This window comes from Mchenga conophoros, linkage group LG8, assembly GCF_057382185.1.
Source record: "Mchenga conophoros isolate Kocher_MC1m ecotype Shallow Benthic linkage group LG8, M_conophoros_male_GT1.1, whole genome shotgun sequence".
Lineage (NCBI taxonomy): Eukaryota > Metazoa > Chordata > Actinopteri > Cichliformes > Cichlidae > Mchenga > Mchenga conophoros.
This window is the reverse complement of record NC_140533.1, coordinates 10,369,303-10,391,725: the sequence shown is the minus strand read 5'-3', so window position 1 is coordinate 10,391,725 and position 22,423 is coordinate 10,369,303. Positions and strand designations below refer to the sequence as shown.

The 22,423-nt window shown below is 40.3% G+C and overlaps 4 protein-coding genes and 1 non-coding gene across 6 annotated transcripts; 4 read left to right on the top strand and 1 right to left on the bottom strand.

The window, feature by feature from the left end:
* The first annotated feature begins 1,344 nt into the window (after positions 1 to 1,344).
* On the top strand, positions 1,345 to 8,413 carry lcmt1 (leucine carboxyl methyltransferase 1). The gene is made up of 11 exons (XM_085283956.1): positions 1,345 to 1,688; positions 1,974 to 2,065; positions 2,253 to 2,374; positions 2,524 to 2,600; positions 3,287 to 3,348; positions 3,459 to 3,561; positions 5,212 to 5,332; positions 5,532 to 5,633; positions 6,013 to 6,104; positions 7,552 to 7,649; positions 7,877 to 8,413. Exons 1-11 carry the CDS (start codon positions 1,603 to 1,605, stop codon positions 7,897 to 7,899), a joined length of 978 nt encoding a protein of 325 aa, XP_085140082.1. The 5' UTR covers positions 1,345 to 1,602; the 3' UTR covers positions 7,900 to 8,413.
* Positions 8,414 to 8,810: 397 nt separating this feature from the next.
* Positions 8,811 to 12,508, top strand: LOC146568139 (aquaporin-8-like). The gene is made up of 5 exons (XM_085283957.1): positions 8,811 to 9,251; positions 9,670 to 9,796; positions 10,619 to 10,827; positions 11,536 to 11,670; positions 12,262 to 12,508. Exons 1-5 carry the CDS (start codon positions 8,980 to 8,982, stop codon positions 12,302 to 12,304), a joined length of 786 nt encoding a protein of 261 aa, XP_085140083.1. The 5' UTR covers positions 8,811 to 8,979; the 3' UTR covers positions 12,305 to 12,508.
* Positions 12,509 to 17,912: 5,404 nt separating this feature from the next.
* LOC146568138 (aquaporin-8-like) lies at positions 17,913 to 20,770 on the top strand. Of its 2 annotated transcripts, XM_085283960.1 has the most exons (6): positions 17,913 to 18,182; positions 18,225 to 18,260; positions 19,022 to 19,148; positions 19,237 to 19,451; positions 20,053 to 20,187; positions 20,273 to 20,770. In XM_085283960.1, exons 1-6 carry the CDS (start codon positions 18,004 to 18,006, stop codon positions 20,313 to 20,315), a joined length of 735 nt encoding a protein of 244 aa, XP_085140086.1. In that variant the 5' UTR covers positions 17,913 to 18,003; the 3' UTR covers positions 20,316 to 20,770. The 2 variants fall into 2 exon arrangements, with proteins under 2 accessions (XP_085140086.1, XP_085140085.1); XM_085283959.1 differs by having other exon boundaries at positions 17,915 to 18,260.
* Positions 20,644 to 21,721, bottom strand: hbae5 (hemoglobin, alpha embryonic 5). Its single transcript, XM_085283961.1, has 3 exons — positions 21,563 to 21,721; positions 21,090 to 21,297; positions 20,644 to 20,853 (listed from the first exon to the last, which is right to left on the bottom strand). Exons 1-3 carry the CDS (start codon positions 21,655 to 21,657, stop codon positions 20,725 to 20,727), a joined length of 432 nt encoding a protein of 143 aa, XP_085140087.1. The 5' UTR covers positions 21,658 to 21,721; the 3' UTR covers positions 20,644 to 20,724.
* On the top strand, positions 21,332 to 21,425 carry trnai-uau (transfer RNA isoleucine (anticodon UAU)). The gene is made up of 2 exons: positions 21,332 to 21,369; positions 21,390 to 21,425. It is a non-coding gene; the product is annotated as a tRNA-Ile (tRNA).
* Positions 21,722 to 22,423: the final 702 nt, after the last annotated feature.

Sequence of the window (22,423 nt, the reverse complement as noted above, 5' to 3'; positions counted from 1 at the left end):
AACCGACACCAGTGAAATGGCTCCAAAAGACTTATGCCAAGAGCCAAATGCATTACGCTTCTGTAAGATCGAAACTGTGGATTTTAAAGATTTGCCACTCAGCTGTTCATTAATGCAGTCATGTGGATTGTTCGGAAATCACTCTGACAGTATCAGACTGTTTAATGCAAACCTCACAGCTGCTTATTACAGTCTTTGTCTCATGATCTCAGCAGCTGTACACTTTGTTATCTTCCTGTGCAGAATTCAAAAGGATTAATTGTCTGATCACCTGAGTGACATTCGGTGTCCTCAGTGAGACTGACTTTAACGTGGTGGGATTTCCCTTTCAGTTTGCCCACACCTGTGTCAGAGGTCCAATTTCATATGTTATTGTTCTGCATATGCACGCCTACGTGCTTATTTAACTCTTTTGATCGTTGTGGTTTTGTTAGTGTTATCCTGTAAGAGCTGGTTTACCTCACACACCTTTTTTTTTCTTCCAGCTGTCCCCTGTAGGGGTCGCTACTGCGGATCATCTGCCTCCCATCTGAACCGATCCAGAGCTTTCTGTCACACCAGCCCTCTGCATGAACGTCCTCTCTGGCAGCTCCAAATTTAACATATTTTGTCTAGGGTATCATCCGATGAAGAGGATATCTCAAACATACGTAATAAAAAATGTCTGAACATTTTTGTGTCGACTGTCATGTCTAATTTATTTATAGCCTATACCACACTGAAACAACAGAAGCTGACCCAAAGTGCTTCAAAGACAGGTGCATTTGGATCCCAGGTCTCAAAATAAATAATAAATAAATAAATAATCCAGTTTCAAAATATTTCAAGGTGTTTCCCCCCATGTATTAACTAATTATTATAGAAACTAACAATCACAGTGATTCAGTGGCCCATTAAAATGTGTCAAAAATGTGCTAATTGGTCATGATTCATCTCATAAATCACGACACACCGTTCTCCCCTGCATAAGTGGTCTTTATACGTTAAAGGTATTAATGTTGGTATTGGTATTGTCTGTACTGACCCTCTATTTATTTGGTATATTGTGGAGGTAAGCATCAACGACACAGCTCTCAGTTCTCACTCCTTCTTTATTCGTCTCCAACATCAACTGCGCATATCGCGCCACAAAACACAGGAACACACTTCCTCTACACTGGGTGTGAGTGGAGCCCTCTAGTGGTCCACCACAATATGATCAATACTAACATTTGCAGTACTGCACAAAAGTACTGCAGCACTCTGCGTTGCTTTTCCCCCCCTTTAACCTCTCGAGGTTTATTTCCTCCTTTTTCAAAATAAGAGCACCTGTAGTACTCTTAATCTGAAAAGCAAACCCAAGCCGGAGGTGATTATATTTTGCTTCCGGGCAGTTGTTTATTCATACATTTTCAGCTCCAAGTAGTTTGTAAATAGGCAGCGATATTTATAACCTCGTTACGTACCGGTTATTATTTCTGCCATCTCGTAACTTGCAGGCTTTTCACCAGGACTTCCGCCTCCCGACTACGCTCGCGGTGTTTTCTCTGCAGTTTTACTAGTTAGCTTGTAGCAGGTAACCAGAGCCCAGCAGGTGGACGAGCAGCAGGACGGGAATCACCAATGGCAGCTCGGCAACCCTTCACAGACACGGACACTGCTGATGAAGCAGTGAGGGCGACGTGTGACGATGCAACCACATGCAAAAGGTAACAACATCATTTGGAGTCAGTAAAGGTAACGTAAGGCGAAGAAGTCAAAGGCTAAAGCTCATTCTGCATGAGTCAGTTACCCTGATATTTCAATGCTATCGTTATTTACAGCAACACCATTGAAATACAGAAACTCCTCTCTGGTTGTTGTTGACACAACTAGGCTGTTTAGTAGTATTGTTTGTGGGTTTCTATCATAAGCATCAATTTAATATTTCAATGAGTAATCTGGCTTTGAATGTATGACACAGCTTCATGTAGTATATAAAATCTATGTTATAGGTTTGCTACCAGTAAAGGCTACTGGAAGGACCCTTATATCCAATACTTTGTAAGATCTGTAGGAGACCGAAAGGCCCCTGAAATCAACAGAGGCAAGTAATGAAGTAGCTTTCCTTAAAACCACGTGGCCTTTTATAGCTTGTTGGACAATCTCTGTCTAGTATTTGTAATATAATTTCATAATTTGTCATTTAACATATAAGCTGGTGAAATATAACCAGCTCATAACACTTGTTGTACAGTTTAGTTAGTTTTTGCGTGTCTCATGTGATTTGACAGGTTACTACGCCCGTGTGCAGGGAGTGAACCACCTCCTCGATGCGTTTCTAAGGAAAACACAGTGTGACTGTCAAGTCATCAACCTGGGTGCTGGACTGGATACCACATTTTGGAGGCTAAAGGTTTGCAAGCAATCAGCTTGCTCTAAATCTGATTTTCATTAATCTGTGACTTTAATCATGTCTCATGTTGTGACGTGACTGCATCCAAATACCTTCTATTTGCCCTCAAAAAACTTACTGCTAATCTTGTGTGTTTATATGTGTTATAGGATGAAAACCTCATGCCACGGAAGTTCTTTGAAGTTGACTTTCCAACTGTTGTGGCAAGGAAAATACACAATATAAAGTAAGACAACGTGATTTTTCTGCTGTATTCCAGTCTTTAAAATTCTAAGTTTGAACTTGCATATTAGTCATCGTTTTAGGTTTAATTATCTTAATTTATATCCATTAAATATATAACAAGATCACCCAAGGCTGAACCTTTTGTGCATGCATGCAAGAATCAAATGCCTGGATCTGGGATTTTTCTAGGGGAATGAAGCGAGCCTCATTCAATGATATTTGCATACAGAATGGTTCTTATAACCTCCTCTGCGGATTTAATTATGACTAAATGAAAGGAAAGTGAATGTCATGTTTATATTGGTTTCTTTGGTGACTGTAATGTAGAGGAGCGATCCATAGAGGGAGCTAGAGCCTCTTGTTTCATAAAAAAGATCATTTACAGCTGGGCCACAAAAGGGCTGGAGTGACATCGTAACTGTATTTGCAAAACAAATCAGCCTGTAAGAAAAATTTAAACGCCACATTAATTAATTTACTAACAGGGAATTTGAGTTGAAAAATACACTAAAAGCTACATGCACTTAATGAACTAATAATTATATAGTTCTGATTTGTATATTTATAATGTATAAATACATTTTTAACACTTTGGAACTGAAAATCTCTGCTAGTTTGTATGAACACCTGGATACTTATTTACTGCTGATATTCTGTTTTAATTATGACTTTGCTTTCTTTGATTAGGACAAAACCTCCTCTGTCCAAACCCATCATCGAAACCCACTCAACAGACTCCTTACTGCTAGGTACGCAGTAACTGGTGCAGTTATTTTGGTATCCAGATGATGCTTCAGTGGCTTTAAATACCAATTATATGACTCCAACTCTTTCTAACTGTGGTTCTGTCTTTCTCCAGATGCCCACAGCCTCGAATCAGATCGTTACTGTATCATTGGGGCGGACCTCAGAGACATCTCCAGTTTGGATGAAAAACTGAAAAAGTTTCAACTTAACCCAGAGTATGTGTTATACATTTTTGTATTTTATCTCTTAAATGGAAAAATCTATTTTAAAAAAGCTCCCTATCATTCCACTTTATTAGTACCTTTTACAGCTCTCTATCAGTTGTAATTTGTTTTCGCTCAGGGCCTCAAGAATTGCAGCTTATCTCTTTGTTGTGTGTAAGTAGCTGAAGATAACAAGAGGCACCCTACTGATGTGTGTGGCTGCAAAGCAGATGGAATGTCAACCTTCTGCAGCTTGCATGCCACGCCCATAAGGCACGCTTGAGTATGAAACACTAAAACTCAGTCAGACTTAAAATGCGTCTGTATGCTTAGTCATGGTTTTGCTTACATTCTGCTAAACATGCTAACTCGGGGAGCTAGCATGACTCATGAACAGCAGATCTGAGCGCTAATTTGTTCTATTGCGAAACGCGACATGGAAGATTCATTTTAACCGCCATAGTTGTAGTTTATTTATATTATTGTGTTTCTTTGTATGCCACACACCACTGCATTTACAGGTACATGACACATACAACTCTGCAACACACAAAAAGAGCCAGCGAGAAACACAAGCAAAAGTTTTGTCCCTTTAGAAATGATCATTTAAAAATTGCATTTGTGAAACATGCAAGTGTGACACATGTCTCAAATAAATACATTTTAAAAGAAATATTTTACACAGCACTGTAGATTATTTATGACTTATTACAAATGAGCTTTTTTAAGTTTAAAATTATGCAGGATTCTGTTTAAGATCTGTAGAAAAAAATGTTTGAAATAAGAGTTTAGAATATTGTGTCTTGCACTTCCTGTGCGTTAGGAGCCCAAAACTCTTAGTAGAACCATGAGGTCACTGAGCAATTGGGGAGCCTGTAAACGATGTGCAAAATGTACGTTCTTGTCTCTTGCGCACAGAGATTCCTACAGATTTTCTGAACTTTTTGATGTTACTGCCATCAAAAAACGTTTTTCTTACAATGCTACATTTTCTTACTGTGACATTTCTGTGTTCTATTGTGAATAAAATATGGGTTTGTGAGATTTGGAAATCATTTGCTTTTTAATTTTTCATTTACATTTTACACAGTAATTGGCTTTATAAATGAAACACAAAGAACCTTAACAGTGGTGTGCTTTTATGGTTTCCTGTTCTGTCTATTATATGAATGTGTACCTCATAATAGATTATTCATTTTTAAGTTATTGTGGTTGCCTTTACAACCTTAGACACCACTTTAATACATTTTTTTTTTATGAGGAATCTTTACAGCCACCTTCTATCCTTCAGCTGTTTGATATTTAGATTTCAGCTGTAGCATCACTTTACCAGTTGTGTTGAATGAAAATAGGGCATAGAGAGATAAGACAAGGACATTTTTGCAGCAGGGCCAGTGGACCTTTTCGAGATAGCTGGGAACTTTTTTTTTTTGGCCTAATTTACTATTGAAAGCTTGCATAAGAACAGGAAGCTGTTTTTTCCCCATCTACCAGCATTACAGGAATATGAGCACCTTCACTTTTTTCCACTACACTGGATTAAATGAAGACATTTCTGCACATTATATTCTTCTGCATGTGGATAAATGTTTTGTCTTTGCCGAGATCTCACTAAGTGCATTCTTGATATGTTGTTCTTTTACGTGCTGGTCTCGTCTCCAGGTTACCGACATTGCTTCTGTCAGAGTGTGTGCTGGTCTACATGACACCATCTCACTCCTCCAACCTTGTTCACTGGGCAGCAGAAACCTTTCACACTGCCATGTTCATCAACTATGAACAGGTAAACAAATTTAACAACTTCATAATTAAGTACTTGTTTTTTTTTTTCCCAAGCATTAGTTGCAAATTCTTTTGTACCTTTCTAGTCATCAACTGTTTGCAACCTAAGTACGACACACTGAGTATTTGAAATGCTTCATGTAGATTGGAGCTGAGTAACAGGGAGCAAAATGTGATTTATGCGCTGTCTTTGTGTCCAGGTCAACATGAGCGATCGATTTGGTCAAGTGATGATCGAGAACCTGCAGCGTCGCCAGTGCACCCTGGCGGGAGTGGAGGCCTGCCAGACTCTGGACTCTCAGGTAACCTCCATCTCATCAGTGACTTTGTTAGCATCAATACACATCATGAGGGATTATGAGCAGGTTAACTAGCTGTCAAGTTTTAGACAGACCCCCAACAAGTTGAGTCCCCTCACTCAGCCTGGAGAAGGTTTTTTTCTCTTGTTAAAAATGAGTTTTTCCTTCCCACTGTTGCCAAGTACTTGCTCACATGGGGTCGGCTGATTTTGGAGGTTTTCTCTTTATTATTGTGAGGTCTTTACCTTACAATAATAAAGCTCCTTATATAAAATTGAATTGAACATCCAAGAGATGCTGTGTACACTAACAAATGACACTGCGTTGCTGGTTGTATTATTTATTTTGTTTTGGGAGGACATTAATTTGTCTTTGTTTGCAGAAGGATCGGTTTCTGAAAACTGGCTGGGAACACGTTGACGCTCTAGATATGATGACGGTCTACACTATGCTCCCTCAGGATGATGTGGCAAGGTAATGCAGGCAGTATCAAGAATCTTGAGGCAACTGTTGTTGCTATTTGGGGCTATATAAATGCTTTCTCTATGGAAGGATGGATATCTGCTTATCTGATATCTGCTATCTGATCTGTGCTTCTGTAGAAATTACCCAAACACTTATTATGTAACTCTATGTAATGTTTGGTTACGTTATGTCATGATGCACTAAAGTACTGTCAGAGTGTTGGCTCTGCACCAGCAATGGCTCTAGGTTGGTGGAAAAGAGTTTATTTTACTGTCTTTTTTTCCCCATCTCCACCTGTGTGTGGATGGTGGAGGGATTTCTAGTGGGACTTAAATTCAGTCCCAGTATTCAGGTCCTCTAACATATCAACATATAGCTGCTTTATTTATCTTGGTTAAATAAAGCAGCTCAGCTGTGCTGAAGCAGACGATTCTGAACTTATTTGAATGCTTTAAATGTTTATAACCCTTTTAGCTCATTTGCAGTTGGTAAATGGAAGTGCTGTGAATGCCGTGGCAGAGTCATGATTTACACATTTTGGTAAATTTCCAGGGCCATTTACCCGAAATTCGCTTCTTGTCGTCCATGAACTCGTGACCTTGCTGACTCATTAAAACACTCTTTTATTTCAAATCCTTCCCCTTTCTCCACCTCTCTGCTCTTTTCCCACAGTGCTTTCACTTCCTTATTTTACCATTATACATTTACACTGGATTAAGTAAGCAAATATATATTTAGCAAATCAAATGTTCCACATTTTTTCCTCATTTTCAGCTATGAATTCATCTTTATCTGTTTTTTTTAAAATATGGAAATGTTTTTAAAATTGTTTCACTTAATTATGTCTTATGTCTTTATATACATTAGTTGAGTTTTATGTGATTTTTAGCTCATTAAAGAATTTTTAAGCTTAATCTATATCTCCAGTTTTCTTATTGTCGATAGGTCCGGCTTTGGTGGTTACGTTTGATACTCGCCGAGCGTAGAGTGCACTTGCTCGGGTTCTTGTCTTGCTTCTTCATCTTAATCCAGTTAAATTGCGACTGTTACCATTTTATGCGCTAGTAAAGCTGCCAGTGAAGGCCAGTAAAGTTTGAAGTCCTGACATTATAATTGATGTCCATTTTTATGGATTCTCTGACTGGAGATAACGAGAATATTGAATATTGTATATGGAATGTTGTGGAGTTTTACTATGAGGAATTCATCTGGAAAAAGCCTCGGTGAAAGGTATTTATAGGATTGTTGCATTATCCAGTACTGTGAATCAAGCCCCCCCGATTTATTTATATTGTTTTTTGAGTGCAGCAATCTATTGAAACCTAGTTTGAAATCATTCAGTGTTGCTTCAGTTTAGCTTTTTTAAGGTCCCGCCACAGTCTACATGACTGTAGCTTCCTGAAATGAAAAGTCACATTTTAAGACAAAGTCTTGAGTAGATTTTCATTTCTTTCAGAATTGAGCGTCTGGAGTTCTTGGATGAGAAGGAACTGTTGCAACAACTTCTTCAGCACTACAATATCTGCTGGGCCACCAAGGATAAGCTTAATCTGGGTAATGCACACTTTAATGTTAGCCTTATGAATGGACACGTAAGCTGTGAGAGGACATCAAAGTGACAGACGCTATGTTTTAGGATGTTCTCTGACTACAATGGTGACAAACTGACTGTCAGCGTGTTTACTTTGTCGTACTCGTGCGTGTTTTTCAGATCCCCTGCTCATCAGTTTGAATGTCTGCTGTGGCCATTAACAAGAACAGGTCATGTTCTCTTTCCACAGGTCTCTCTCAGTTGGCGTTTTGAGCATTAAATTGCGCCACTTTTTGTGTGTGTCCGCCAAAACCAACAGCGGGAGAAGACGTGTTAAAGGAGGCCTAAGGAAAGAGGAAGTCATTAATTCTCTGCCGAGCCCCTCATCTGGGATTCATTCCGGTGTGAAAAGTCCCGGCCTCAGCAAAATGCAGTTTCACAAGCATCCTTGATATCCCTGTATGTGTCGAAGACATGATGAGAATTGTGAACATGTCCAAAACATCAACAAATCTGCTCTTGTGTGATGGAGATGAAAGAATGTATTAAGAATCACAGATGTTACTTATTTGTGCTTTCCTGATTTTCATGTGCCATTTTAATTTAATTTATTGATCAGATTATTACTTGCATGCCATAAATAGTGAAATACATACAAATGCTCGTTAATTTCACATTTACCTGCAAAATGTTGACCCTAGCTGAGAGAAAGTGACAGATTAGTTTGTTATTGATTATATTTGATGATCAATCAAGTGCAGATAATTAAAGAAAATCTTTTGTGTAAGATGTCGTTGAACTGTCAGTTATCTACTTTGTTATGGACGTCATATCTGAACGATTATGTTTAAAGCCTTGGCTTATCCAGAGTGCGTGCGATATTCTTGGGAGTGAACACCACGATAAGTTCTGAGAATTCTTGATTGCATTAATTGCGCAAGTAGACTTTGTGTTGGGTTGTATCATTGACTGATGACTTTATTTAGGGGACCTTATAGATCATAAAAGTTACTTATTTATTTGTATTGGTATCTGTAGGCTTATTGATGAGCTTAGGTTCAGCAATAAAAAAAAAAAAAAACACAACTAAACATTGATTGTGTAACAGGACCTTCACCCTGACTACTTTGATGTTCCACGACAAGACTAATCATTTAACAAGCTCATCTTAAATATTTTGGCAGTATAAAAAATTGCAGGCAGGAGGGGCATCACAGCGAAAACGCATGGACGCATTTCCCTTTTGCATCATCATATGTGTGGCTTATATACAGAACTATATGCTGATCGTACTGTAGTCCACCAGTGGAAGTGGAGGGAGTCAAGCACAGGGCAGAAGGTTTCAAATACAGCATGTCAGGGCTAGAAAGTAAGACAGAGGTCTTCACAGTAACCGAAATGGGGGAGCCGAAGGTGGAGAAAGACATTGGCAACAGAAGTAAGATACGATGCAAATATGAGCTGTACGTGCAGCCCTGTCTGGCTGAGCTGTTGGGAACCTGCTTGTTCGTATTTGTGGGGTGTGCCTCTGTTATCGGGAACGTGGAAACGGGGGGTGTCATCCAGCCTGCCGTGGCACATGGACTGGCCCTGGGAGTGCTGATCACAGTGTTTGGACAAATCAGGTACAGATTTATTATATACTGTTTTTTCTTCTTGTTCTTACAGTATTAAAATAGAATTTTGGGGGGATTTTGGTTAGTGTAAAAGCAAAGAAAAAAGAAATTTATGGATATTTTTAGGATTTAGTGCTTAGAGTAAAAAGCCCTAACTTGTAGAAGTTGCTTTAATTTAAAGAGCATCTAGGTGTTGGAAACCACAGCAAAAAAACCCTTTTAAAAATATTCTGATGCATTTTTTTGTCACACTTTGTATTGCCTCAGTTTGATACAACAAAGGTAGCACACACATAAACACATTATTCAAATGCTCTTTTCATCCCACTCTATTCTTTGATCCTTTTTCATCTATTCATCCATTTTTGACGGACAGTTGTGACTGCTTGATCACTTTATAGACTAAAATTAATTCCAATTCTTGCAGTGGGGGACACTTTAATCCTGCAGTGTCGCTGAGCGTCTACCTGTGCGGGGGGATGAAGCTGATTTTGCTCGTACCTTACATCGTAGCTCAGATGGCCGGAGGAGTGGTTGGTGCTTTTTTGTCAAAGGTAAGATATAGTCTAAATAAAAGATGAAATACTAAAGATGCAAATTCATTATAAGTCAAGATGTTAAATTTTGTCGTCAGTCTAATTGTTGATTTTTTTCAACTAAATGCTAAAATGCAAAAAATGTTATTTCATGCACTGCCAGTGTGGAAAATTTGTTTTTCTTTGTAATCATTGGCCTTTAGATAGTGGTAAGAAGATGTCAACAATATGTTTAGGGTTTTATTTTGTTACAAATAGTTTTCTGTAAGTTGTGCAAATCACTATATATTTCATTTAATTATGTTATTTCTATATTTCAATGTAAAAGTTAAAAAAAAACTTGCAATGCAGAAATAATAATAATTAATAAATGAATTAACTGATGGAGTGATATGTTTTAAAATCTGTAAAAATCAGTCAAAATGGGCTCTCAAGACTTGAATTTTCATTTTTTCATCGTTTTTACTTTGATCTTAGTTTTGAGTAAGTCAGCGTTTGTTTATTCTGGCATGACTCTAATGTTTTGTCATGTAAAATGTGAATTTACAAGGTTATGTCATCATTTTTACATCATTGAACCCAATATTTTCGACTTGCTGTGTATAAATATGGATGACACACTATGACAGTTCAGAATTGTGATTTCTGATTACTTACCAAGCAGCACTTTGACTTCAAGATTGATAACATCATTGACTTGACCTTATCAAGACTGAGCCAAAAACATTTACCATACAAGATTGTAATTTAAGATCATTAAATGATATTTTGATTTACTGAAAAAAGAGTTAAGGTTCCAGTCATGTTATATCCTATGTGTTCTACTTGTTGTGCTTTTAGGCAGTGTATCCCTCTAATAACTATACCGCTTCCCTCGGAGGAGCCTTTAAAGTGGTCTCTGCTGACGCTGGTGGATCCACCCTGGTAGAAATGTTGTTGACCCTGATCCTCACCATGGTGGTGTGCCTGGGGGCCGTCAACAGGAGAACCCAAACAGACGGGGTTCCTTTTTGCATTGGCCTCACTGTGGCTGCCAACATACTTGCTGGGTAAGAATCTCAGGAGGAATCACTGGGAGCTAGACTCTGATCACTATTAGGGCATTGATAGGAGCCGTGGTTTCAGATTTAAAATAATAATAATAATAAAAAAGGTCTACTTGTTTATTTTGTCCTGCTTTTGGTTGACTTTTGTAATAAGTACTGAAAAGGAGAAAAAGTAAAATTCAAAATGGCAGAACCTAAAGATACTGGTTCTTATTATAGCCCAGGGGGTCTCAGACTGTGGGGCAGTGCCACCTTGGGGGGTGTTGCTAATGGGGGGGAATGAAAGTGAAACTAGTATGATATGATAATATGATTTTTTTTTTTAGGGAAAATAAACAAGAGCGTTCTACTGCTACTACATCATCTTTTTACTTTACTAAAATTAAACTTTTTTTTTTTAACTTAAATCACTGATACAAATTAAAAGATGTAGGGTGTGAACTTCTTTCAGCTCATAAAGCAAGACATGGCAGCAAAGGTCTGAGAACCACTGGAACAGGTTAATCTCTGTTTCCTCTAATGTATCCTCATGAGTTTATTAACTTTGTCAAGTTTCCCTTTTAAATGAGTCTTTATGTCATGCACAAGCATGTGGACCATTATCCCATTGCTTGTATATCCTGTTTTTCTTGCATGAGAAGTGTGCTGCTGATCTGCATCACTGATCTCCAGCTGTATTAACGTGTTGGTTTGTCATGACTGTTATTTCAGAGGGACTTTGTCTGGAGCTTGCATGAACCCTGCCCGTGCCTTTGGTCCTGCCATGGCTGCCAACCACTGGGACAATCACTGGGTCTTCTGGGTTGGACCCGTTGCTGGTGCACTGCTAACTGTCAGCATCATCAGGTAAAGATTCAGGACATGTTATTTGCTTTTGCGTCCAAAAGTCAAACGTGCACATTTCACATATGTCTAGTATAGATTTGTAGTTCCTCGTAAAAAAGGCCATATTCATGTAGCATTGCAGTACTACTGTTGGGATGAAAGTGGGTGGCAAGTCAGTTCAAGTACGATAGTCAGCCACAATATTACGTTCACCTTTTTAAATACTCTTAGTATTTCGGTAGGTCTTATTTATTTATTATTAGTTACTTCTGCAAGGCCAATCATAATGCTTAAGTATTAAATCCTTCTTAACCATTTATAGACCCAACACACCTACTACACTGGAACTCCTGGGGTCTTATGAGAAACACTTTGCAGTTACATTAAGTCTCTCTAATGTTGTTTCTATTTAGATTATGCCTCTTTGAAGAATCTGTGTATTCAGAATACACACATCCTACAAAAGATGGAATATGTGTAAAAAGCACACAGTGGCTTTGTACCACATCATGTGCATTTTAGCAAATCTTTCTTAGATGAATGAAAGGTCATGACAATAAATGGATAATAAATGTGATGGAAACAACCAGTAAAGATTATCTTTTTTCGCAGGTTGTTGATCGGTGACCATAAAACTCGAGTTGTGCTAAAGTGAAGGCCTAATTCATTAAAGAGGACTGCAGAGACCACAACCAGTTGATGGGTATCTTGGCATCTTTTCCATTCGGATGGTCATACATTTCTCAGCAACATGGGAAGAATCTGTGCCTACAGATATCCACCATAACTGTTGGCTTCTATTGTTTGGCTGGAAAAAGTCCAGGCATATTTAACAATAAAAGTTTCTTTCAAACGCTCACACTGTCTGCTCTCTGCACTACTTAGTTGAGTCTTTTGTATTTGTTTGAATCAAAGTCCCACATGGCAAGGAGTATTTTAATAGTTTTATTACTTAAATGACGGTACAAGGACAGGCCAGTGGCTTAAAATATAAAGGCAGATTAGAATCATAAACTGGTGTACTTCGATCCAATGATACTTGAAACGTAGATTCTTTTTTTTCTTTTTTTTTAAGACAAAATACTCCGTTGCAAGTGAAAATTTCATAATCAAAATGAACAAAAGTCTTGAGTCACTCATTGTAAATCTCGTTGGGGAATTATTGAAACGTGCTAATACATGTTGATGAAAGACAGCATATAACGAAAAAACCTAGCTTGTACAATTCTGTTGAGTTTGAAAGTAAAAGGACTGCTTCTTATGTAGTGCTTTTATACTCTGCCTAGGTAGACCAGCCCATGACTGATAGTGTCCACTGTGTGTGTTTCTATACACGTATGCTTTTACTGCAGTGGTGGTGTGAGGTTAATAAATGAAGCCTTTGCCAATCAGATGCCTTAAACATGTTACTGCGTGGCAGATCAAAATCTGACTGTTCTTGTCTGTCTTCATAATTCCATCAATGTTGACAAGATCCTCACCACTGGCTCTCCAAACCATGACAGAGCCTCCACCTGTTTTACAGATGGCTGTAAGCACTCGCTGTTGGACCTCTCTCCTGACCTGCTTCAATTCTCAATTCAACACACCATAAAACCCGTTCCCGCCGTTTTTCAGTCCAGTTCTCGTGTAAGCTAGCATGCCTTAGCCTTTTCTCCCTCCTTTCCAGTCTCCAGTTTCCAGCCAGTCTTCCACAGAGACCATTTCTGATGAGGCTTCAGTGAACAGGCCTTTGTCAAGTCTTAAGGACATGACTTTCAGATACTGTTCCCCTACTGTTGATTGTTTTTTAGGTTTTAGCCTGCCACTTCTTGTTTTTGTCCTCCACAGAATGCTGAGATATGTCAGGCTTTTAGCTAATAGCTCTTTGGTAATCAGCTTCGTGGAGCAAAACTATAATTTTATGCCCGTCAAACCATGTCAGCATCATTTAACTGTACAAATAGAAATAAATAATGTCTTGATGCATGCTCAATCATTCAGGTAAGTAAATCCCAAAAGGTTTGATTCTGTTCATCTGGACATAGCATTGCGCTACGCTGAAAATGCTATGTTGCGCTACGCTATGCTGAAAATGCTACGTCCAGATGAACAGAATCAACCTTTTGGAAGGAATAAATGATGTGTTTTTCAACAGGTTGCTATTAGCAAAGTGCCTAAAGATTTAAAATAGGTTATTTGTTAACTCGTGTTTTATGTGAAAACCCAACACTGGTTCATCCCTTGAGTTATGTGCTTTTTTAAGTGGTTAGATAAATCACGACTCACGAGTCAGTGTTAAGTGGCTCTGGTTTTCTCTGAAAATGCTCAGGTACAAGCAGTTGACTAAAAGTGAGTGAAAAAGCAGTCAATGTCCAAGAAAAACTTTGAAAGACCTTTAGGAAGCCCGGAGAACTTCCAGACCAAAAAACAATAAAGTCTGTCCTTGGGAGAAAGATATAAAAAAAGATAAAAAGAAATGAGACATTTGCACAGTACTGGATTTAAGATAGGAAAAAAGGTGGATGTACAATTACTCCGTTGAAGAATGCTGTCAATAGATGTGTTGTATAATACACATAACATTATAGTACAATCTTATCACTATAATCTTTTGATCTCCATCTCATAATCTTATCTAACCTCACTGTGAGATGTGATAAGATTGAAGAAACAGGTTGTACGAATTAAAAACAGAAATAGTAAACTTCAAGGAAAACAAGTTGGGTCGCAACACCTTCTAGTGTTTTGTAAGTAAGCTTTAGTCAATCAATCAATCAATGAAACAATCAAGAAATCTAACTTACTTATTTACTAAGTCCTATTGTGTCACGTACTGAACTGGAGGCTGCTATACATGTATTTATTTAATCACATTTGGACTACTGTAATTGATCATTTATAAGTCTAAGCAAAAACTCCCTGGAACATCTGCAGGTTGTTCAAAACGCTGCAGCAAGGCTTCTGACCAAAGTACTCGCATGTGACGCCATTGCTAATACAGCTCCATTGGCTCCATTTTAAGATTCTGGTTCTGACTTTTAGAGCTCTTCATGGACAAGCACCAGCTTAGATTATTGAACTTCTACAGCCCTGTGTCCCTAGCAGGTCCGTGAGGTCATGTGATCAGGGCCTATTTGTTATACAGCAGGGTTAGGCAACTCCAGGCCTCGAGGGCCGGTGTCCTGCAGGTTTTAGATATCACCCCGGGTCAACACACCTGAATCAAATGATTAGTTCATTACCAGGCATCTGGAGAACTTCAAGACATGTTGAGGAGGTCGTTTAAATTTTTTTAATTGGACACATCTAAAATCTGCAGGACACCGGCACTTGAGGCCTGGAGTTGCCCACCCCTGTTATACAGCAAACAAGGCTGTGAAATCAGGGAGACAGAGCTTTTGACACTGTGGCCCCCACATTAAGGAACTCTCTTCCTGTGAGCTTGAGATCTGTGGATTCAGTAGTCTCTTTAAAAAAAAAAAACCCCAACAACTTAAAAACTCATCTTTTTGGAATTGCATTTGGTTAATTTTTTGTCTTTGTTTTAAATGCCCTGGTATTTGTCACAGTATTCAGAAGCAGAACATAAGGTAAGGCACACTGATACAAAACTAAACATTAACCTAAACTGGGAGAACTAAAAAAACAACATGAAGAACCCTGACATGAAACTGGACAAGAAACTTGGAAACATGGCAAGAAACAACAGATGACCTGACAAGGAATGGATGAAAACAAACAGATTAAATACACACAGGAGGTGATCAGGGGAAGTAGAAACAGCTGACACAAATGAACATAACTACCTCACAGGGGAAAAGTAAACACATTGAACAGAGAAACAAGAGACTTTCAAAATAAAACAGGAAACAGAGAAATGAAGACGTGACACACAAGCTTGATGACATGTAACACGCAGACAAGAAATACGACATATTGACACTGAAGACAAGAGAAGACTTATAAATGTTATAAAAGTAGTAAAACGAGAATGAAACTCGACTAAATCCTAACTACTAGCGGCAACACAAGAACTTAACATATTTCCAACAATATAAGGAAACAAAAATACAAAACAAAGTCAAAACAGCACAGACCAACATTATGTTTTTTTCTTGTGAAGCACTTTGTGATCTTTGTCCTGAAAGGTGCTATATAAATAATATTTTTACTTACTTACTTTCTCAGTTCTTTTTATTGAATCCGTCGCGTCTCAGGGTCAATAGAGGGAAAGTATCAAAGTACTTGCAGCAGTGCATAAACGCTAAAAAAATGTCACACATATTAAAAAAAGAGGATTTGCCGAAAAAGAAAACGTCCCAATGGTTGATATATTGTCATATGACACTGTTTGATTATTTTCTGCTGTATTTGCACTGGCTGAGCTGCTTGTGTTATAAATTTGAGAAACAAGATTTTGATTCAGCCTCAGCCTCCCCGGGAAAGTCTATGCCAGGGTGCTGGAGAGGAGGGTTCGTCCGCTAGTCGAACCTCGGATACAGGAGGAACAATGCGGTTTTCGTCCTGGTCGCGGAACACTGGACCAGCTCTTTGTCCTCTCGAGGATACTTGAGGGTGCATGGGAGTTTGCCCAACCAGTCTACATGTGTTTTGTGGACCTGGAGAAGGCATTCGACCGTGTCCCTCGGGGTGTCCTGTGGGAGGTGTTGCGCGAGTATGGGGTGTCTGGCCCATTGCTACGGGCCATTCAATCCCTATACAACCGTTGCAAGAGCTTGGTTCGCATTGCCGGCAATAAGTCGGACTCGTTCCTGGTGGGTGATGGGCTCCGCCAAGGCTGCCCTTTGTCTCCGGTTCTGTTCATAATTTTTATGGACAGGATTTCTAGGCGCAGCCAAGTGGCGGAGGGCTTTCGCTTTGGTGGCCTCAGAATCTCATCTCTGATTTTTGCGGATGATGTGGTTCTGTTGGCTTCATCGGGTGAGGGCCTCCAGCTCGCACTGGAGCGGTTCGCAGCCGAGTGTAACGCAGCGGGAATGAGGATCAGCACCTCCAAATCTGAGGCCATGGTTCTCAGCCGGAAAAGGGTGGAGTGCCCACTCCGGGTCGGGGATGAGTTCCTGCCCCAAGTGGAGGAGTTCAAGTATCTCGGGGTCTTGTTCGCGAGTGATGGGAGAAGGGAGCTGGAGATCGACAGACGGATTGGGGCTGCGGCTGCAGTAATGCGGACGCTGCACCGGTCAGTCGTGGTGAAGAGGGAGCTGAGTGTAAAAGCGAAGCTCTCAATTTACCGGTCGATCTACGTCCCTACCCTCACCTATGGCCACGAGCTGTGGGTAGTGACCGAAAGAACGAGATCGCGGATACAAGCGGCGGAAATGAGCTTCCTCCGAAGGGTGGCTGGCCTCTCCCTTAGAGATAGGGTGAGAAGTTCGGCCATCCGGGAGGGGCTTAGAGTAGAGCAGCTGCTGCTCCACATCGAAAGGAGCCAGCTGAGGTGGTTCGGGCATCTGGCAAGGATGCCCCCTGGGCGCCTCCTGGGCGAGGTGTTCCAGGCATGTCCCACCGGGAGGAGGCCCCGGGGCAGACCCAGGACACGCTGGAGAGATTATATCTCTCGGCTGGCCTGGGAACGCCTTGGTATTCCCCCGGACAAGCTGGAGGAGGTGGCTGGGGAGAGGGAGGTCTGGACCTCTTTGCTTAGGCTGCTACCCCCGCGACCCGACCTCGGATAAGCGGATGAAGATGGATGGATGGATTTTGATTCACGGTCAGATGCACGATTCTGACCGCTCTTTTCTCTTTGTTCTTTGTGACGTTTGGCCTCTTTGATGCCATTTGTCTATTAAATAATATAAATATGTTTCGGTACATACATGTTTATCTTAGTTTAGGATGTAATTAGTCTGACATAATCTAAAGTTCAGTGTTGTTATCCAAGAGTGTAAAATCCACCTACCCTGGACCATAACTTTCTGCAAAGTCTCTAATCTAGCTTATCTATATAGACGCTTGGCGATTGCTTTAGGTTTGGCAGGGGATGCAAATAAAGCAAAGACAATGATTGTTATGACAGAAGAATACTTTAACTCTGGAACTTGTGACCTCCACCCCTCCCTCATGCATCATTATGTTTTATGCGTTTTATGTTTTATTTTTTTTAAAGATGTCACTTAAGTGCACTCCTTCAAACACTGCCAAGCATGGCTGAACAGGTGTGAAGAACATTTATATGGCTCAATAATTCATTCTTTATGCTTTTATGACCAGTGATGCAATATGTTTGCAGTGTGCAGGTTATGGGGGATGATTATTAATAAACCCCAACACCTTGCAGCACCTTCGGCACTTCGGCACACTGGTCCGAGTACAGAGAAGCCAGCTGCAGGTGCAGGCAAATAAGGAGCGACAATGGGCGAGGAGCAAATTGAAATGGGAGATTCTGCTCTAATGGAGCCTATGAAGACTAAACCCGTGTTGAAACCTCAACCTAACAAATACGAGAGATTGTACCAGCCCTGCTTGGCTGAAATTGTGGGGACCTTGTTCTTTGTTTTCATCGGCTGTGTGTCTGTGATCGAGAACGTACCAGAAGCTGGACGGCTACAGCCAGCCCTGGTGCACGGTCTGGCTGTAGCCGTGCTGGTGGCTGTCATGGATAAAATCAGGTAAAGTTATTTATTAAGTCAAACGTTGGCATTTATGTTTTAGTTGTTGGATTGTTTGTTTGAATATCATTTATGTCAAACTTTAACCTTGGTTACTTGAAGGTTAAAGATAAAGTTCATTTACCTACCTTAAATCTTTTCAGGATATCTTTTGTAGATAAACGAGGCAGTGTATGTATGATTGATGCAAATAAATCAATTTAAAAAATCTAGAGGGTAAAGCAGGGATTTGACGTAGCGTGCCACATGACACATTTAATCCTTGTGATGTCTTTATATAAGAAAAGGAAGGTCAGTTTCGACAGTGCGTCACTGCAGAAAATGCAAGAAATCTGTCGGCATAACTCTTTGGGGTTAAATTGTTTGAATTAAATGTGTAAAATCACATAACAAATAACAATTTCTTATAGGTCATCGCCCAAACTATCCTGTAATTATAAAACAGACCATTTTTGTTAATGCACAGATTTATTTATTTGACTGTGGCTTCATTGTAACAAAAATAAATTTTTACAGTAAGTGACAAAAATAACTTTTCTGTCATTTCATTGTTAATCTATCACCTTGTTTTACTTTGAAGTAGCATGAGTGTTCATGGGGAGGTGTTTATCAGGAGTCTTTGCTGGCCCATTCTGGCCCCTGGGCCTTATGTTTGATAACTCTGGGTTAAAGGTTTACGGTGTAGACATTTACCAGATTTGAGTGGAGTTAGCTCAGTTTGTTCTCAACTTTGTCTTTGTTGCTCCTTTGCCTCCTCCCAGTGGCTCTCACTTTAACCCTCCCTTCACTGTTGCCATCTACCTGTGTGGAGGGATGGACCTGATGATGGCGGGGCTCTATATTGTCTGCCAGCTGATTGGAGGAGTGGTGGGAGCTGGAATGGCCAAGGTCAGTTGAAGGTTCAGCACCTTCACATCTTCTAAATGCATGTTTGAGTATCCTGTGAAATTTTCACCACAACTCTACTGTTTCATAGCTGATGACCCCTCCAGAACGCTTCATCAATGCCACGGGAGCAGCGTTTACTATCCTCAAGTCAGACAGCCAGCTGTCACGAGCCATATTCGGAGAGGTGGCCATGACCTGCCTGATAACTTTGGTGGTGCTGCTGGTGGCTGTCAATACCAGGACGAAAACCCCACTGGCTCCTTTCCTGGTGGGCTGTACGGTCATAATCAATGTCTTGGCAGGGTGAGACACAGGGCCCTGTCCAGCAGCGATCTTGGCTCAAGAGTTGGGAGTTCGCCTTGTAATCGGAAGATTGCCGGTTCGAGTCTCGGTTGTTGTGTCCTTGGGCAAGACACTTCACCCTTGCCTCTGTCAGTGCCCCCCAGGGCAGCTATGGCTACAATGTAGCTTGCCATCACCAGTGGGTGGATGACTGAATGTGTAAAGGGCTTTGGGGTCCTAGGGACTAGTAAAGCGCTATACAAATACAGGCCATTTACCATTTTACCTGATCACAGGCAGGGCGGTGATATTAATTTGATAGCCTGGATCTTGTTCTTGCTATTTGCCTGTGGGATTCCCAGATACGTGTAGCTGTCCTCAACGTCTGCAATGTTTCCTTCTGGTAGTGCGATCCATGGTAGATCCTCTAGTGTTGTTCACCTGACCCATTAATAATATTGTAAAAATATATGATATCCTGGTCTGATTGCTTTTGGTGCTTTAGGCATATTCTAAAGTGTTTTGCATTATTGGCCTACTTAAGCAGGATTTTATATTGTGCTTAAGTAAATGATTTAAAAACTTGTTTTTCCTCTTGTTTAACTTTATCACTTATGTGCAGGGGTGATATATCAGGAACATGTCTAAATCCTGCCAGAGCTTTTGGTCCAGCTGTGGTGACCGGTTACTGGACTTACCACTGGGTGTACTGGGTCGGTCCCATTGGGGGAGGTCTTGTGGCCGCTGCTTTGGTCAGGTAAGAGAAGTTACACATAACTGGATTACTAAATTAAACCACAGGAATGATACACCAGTGTCACTGTCTCTTCCTGTTTTTGCAGGATCATTCTGGGTGATGATAAACTCCGAATCATAATGAAATGACTCCATTTACAGCTGTGGTGCAGGATTCAATATATCCATAAGCTCTGTCTTTCATTCCATATATTTAAAAAAGGGCATACTTTTGGATATTTCTTTTTGATACTGTTATTCCATGGCAGTTTGTAATCTATGGATTGTTGTTTAGTATAAAATAAATCAAGAAAAATACATAAAATCATTTTTTCTCAGTTCTTCCCCATAAAAAAGAACACTGCCATTTAAACTAAACTCTTTATTGGGACTTTTTTCTGCAGTGTCACGTGTGCAGGTGTGAAACGACACAGTGAGATATTTAAAAAAAAGAAAAACACACACACACAGAGCAGGATTATTTTTGGCGACATGCTTTATTTTCGTTTTCCAACCATGATTTTAATGGTCACAAACTGCGCTTTTCACTGCCGACATCTCAACGGTATTTCTCAGAGAGACCCTGGGACACGGCGGCCAAGAATTTGTCGAAGGCGACATGAGTTTCCGGGGTGAAATCTTTAGGGAACATAGTGGCGATCACCACCATAAGGGACTGAGCCAGCATCTGCAGAGAGAGGAAACAGTTTACACCAAATATGAAGTTTGCTCGGTAGAAATCGCTTTTAATAAACAGACTGTTTGTTAGTACAAATGCATAGTCAATAAACTCGATCTTCTTAAGAACAATCTTTTCAATACGTTGGATTACTTTGTTACATAAATTAACCGTGCGTGAAATAGGAACAGACAATAACCTCTGTTTATAACTGAAATCGCAAATGCACATGATCCGCGTCTTACCTTGAAGTTAGATGGATCCACCCTCAGCTTGAAGGCGTGCAGCTCGCTCAGTTCCAGCAGGCCGCCTTTCAGGTTGTCAATCTTGGACACGGCCTCAGTGACTCCACCCAAGATCCGCTTTCCGTGAACCATCACGGGCTCAGAACCGGGAGTCAGGTCCGGCCAGTGGGAGAAGTAAGTCTTGGTTTGCGGATACACGAGGAGCATCCTGTGGAAGCAGAGATGAACATGGTGGGTCACAAGCTCCAGTGGCGCAATCGGTCAGCGCGCGGTACTTATAAGACAGTAGCCTGCAGAGTTATGCCGAGGTTGTGAGTTCGAGCCTCACCTGGAGCACGAGCTTATTTTAAGTAGTGGAAACACACATCTGAAGTGTGTTTAAATATTTGAGGCGACTGTTGCTGTAATTTGGCGCTGTATAAATAAAATTCAATTGTACTGAATTCAATAAAGAAGTGCCAATACAGCCTTACCTGCCCAAAGCTTCGCCTCCAACAGTATCCACAACCTTGGCGACCTTGGCCCAGAGTGCCTTGACGGCAGCCTTGTCTTTCTCAGTCAGACTCATGTTGGATCGGTTGTCTCTCTCTCTCTGATGATGCTACCCGACGAGGAGCTCTGCTTAAATTCAGTTGCCCCCCTGGGTCACACCCAGGGCATCTGATACCAAGCCACAAGCTGTGACGCAGATAGGACTCATTCACCGGACCTGATAGAAACTTGTTTGGCTTTAGGCCAACGCAGAGGGTGATATCTGCTGGTGACATCTTGGGTGTGAATTTGCAAAAACACTCTGCATTTTTTCGTGTAGGATACCAAAAGTGCAACGTAACCACATTTTCTGCTTTGCAAGTTTGTGAGAAGTTAGAGGTGAAGCACATGGTCCCCTGATGACTGATGAGTGGAGAACATCTCAGGCGGAGTGATATCATGTGCAGAAAGTTCTAAGAACAATGAGTGAACTCGTGTCTAAGGAGTTGCTGTGAAATTAATGCCAATAAAACTGATTGATTCATAAAACTGAACACATTTTTCTATTACTTCCAGCTTTACTGAGGCCTGAACCAAGTAAATTATAGTAATAGTAGTAGTAATAATAATAACTGGAGAGCTCACATAAGATATATTCATTCCAAAGTATCACGAAGCATTGCAGTACTAAACAAGGCAAAACAGGTATTCGACAGAACATCACTTCATATTCTCTACTGTTCACTGGTTTCACCATACTTAAGCTATTGTGCAGAGGTCTGGGGCATTAACTATAAAACCACATTACATTCACTTTTTACTCTTCAAAAGAAAGCAATTCGAATCATCCACAATGCAGGTTA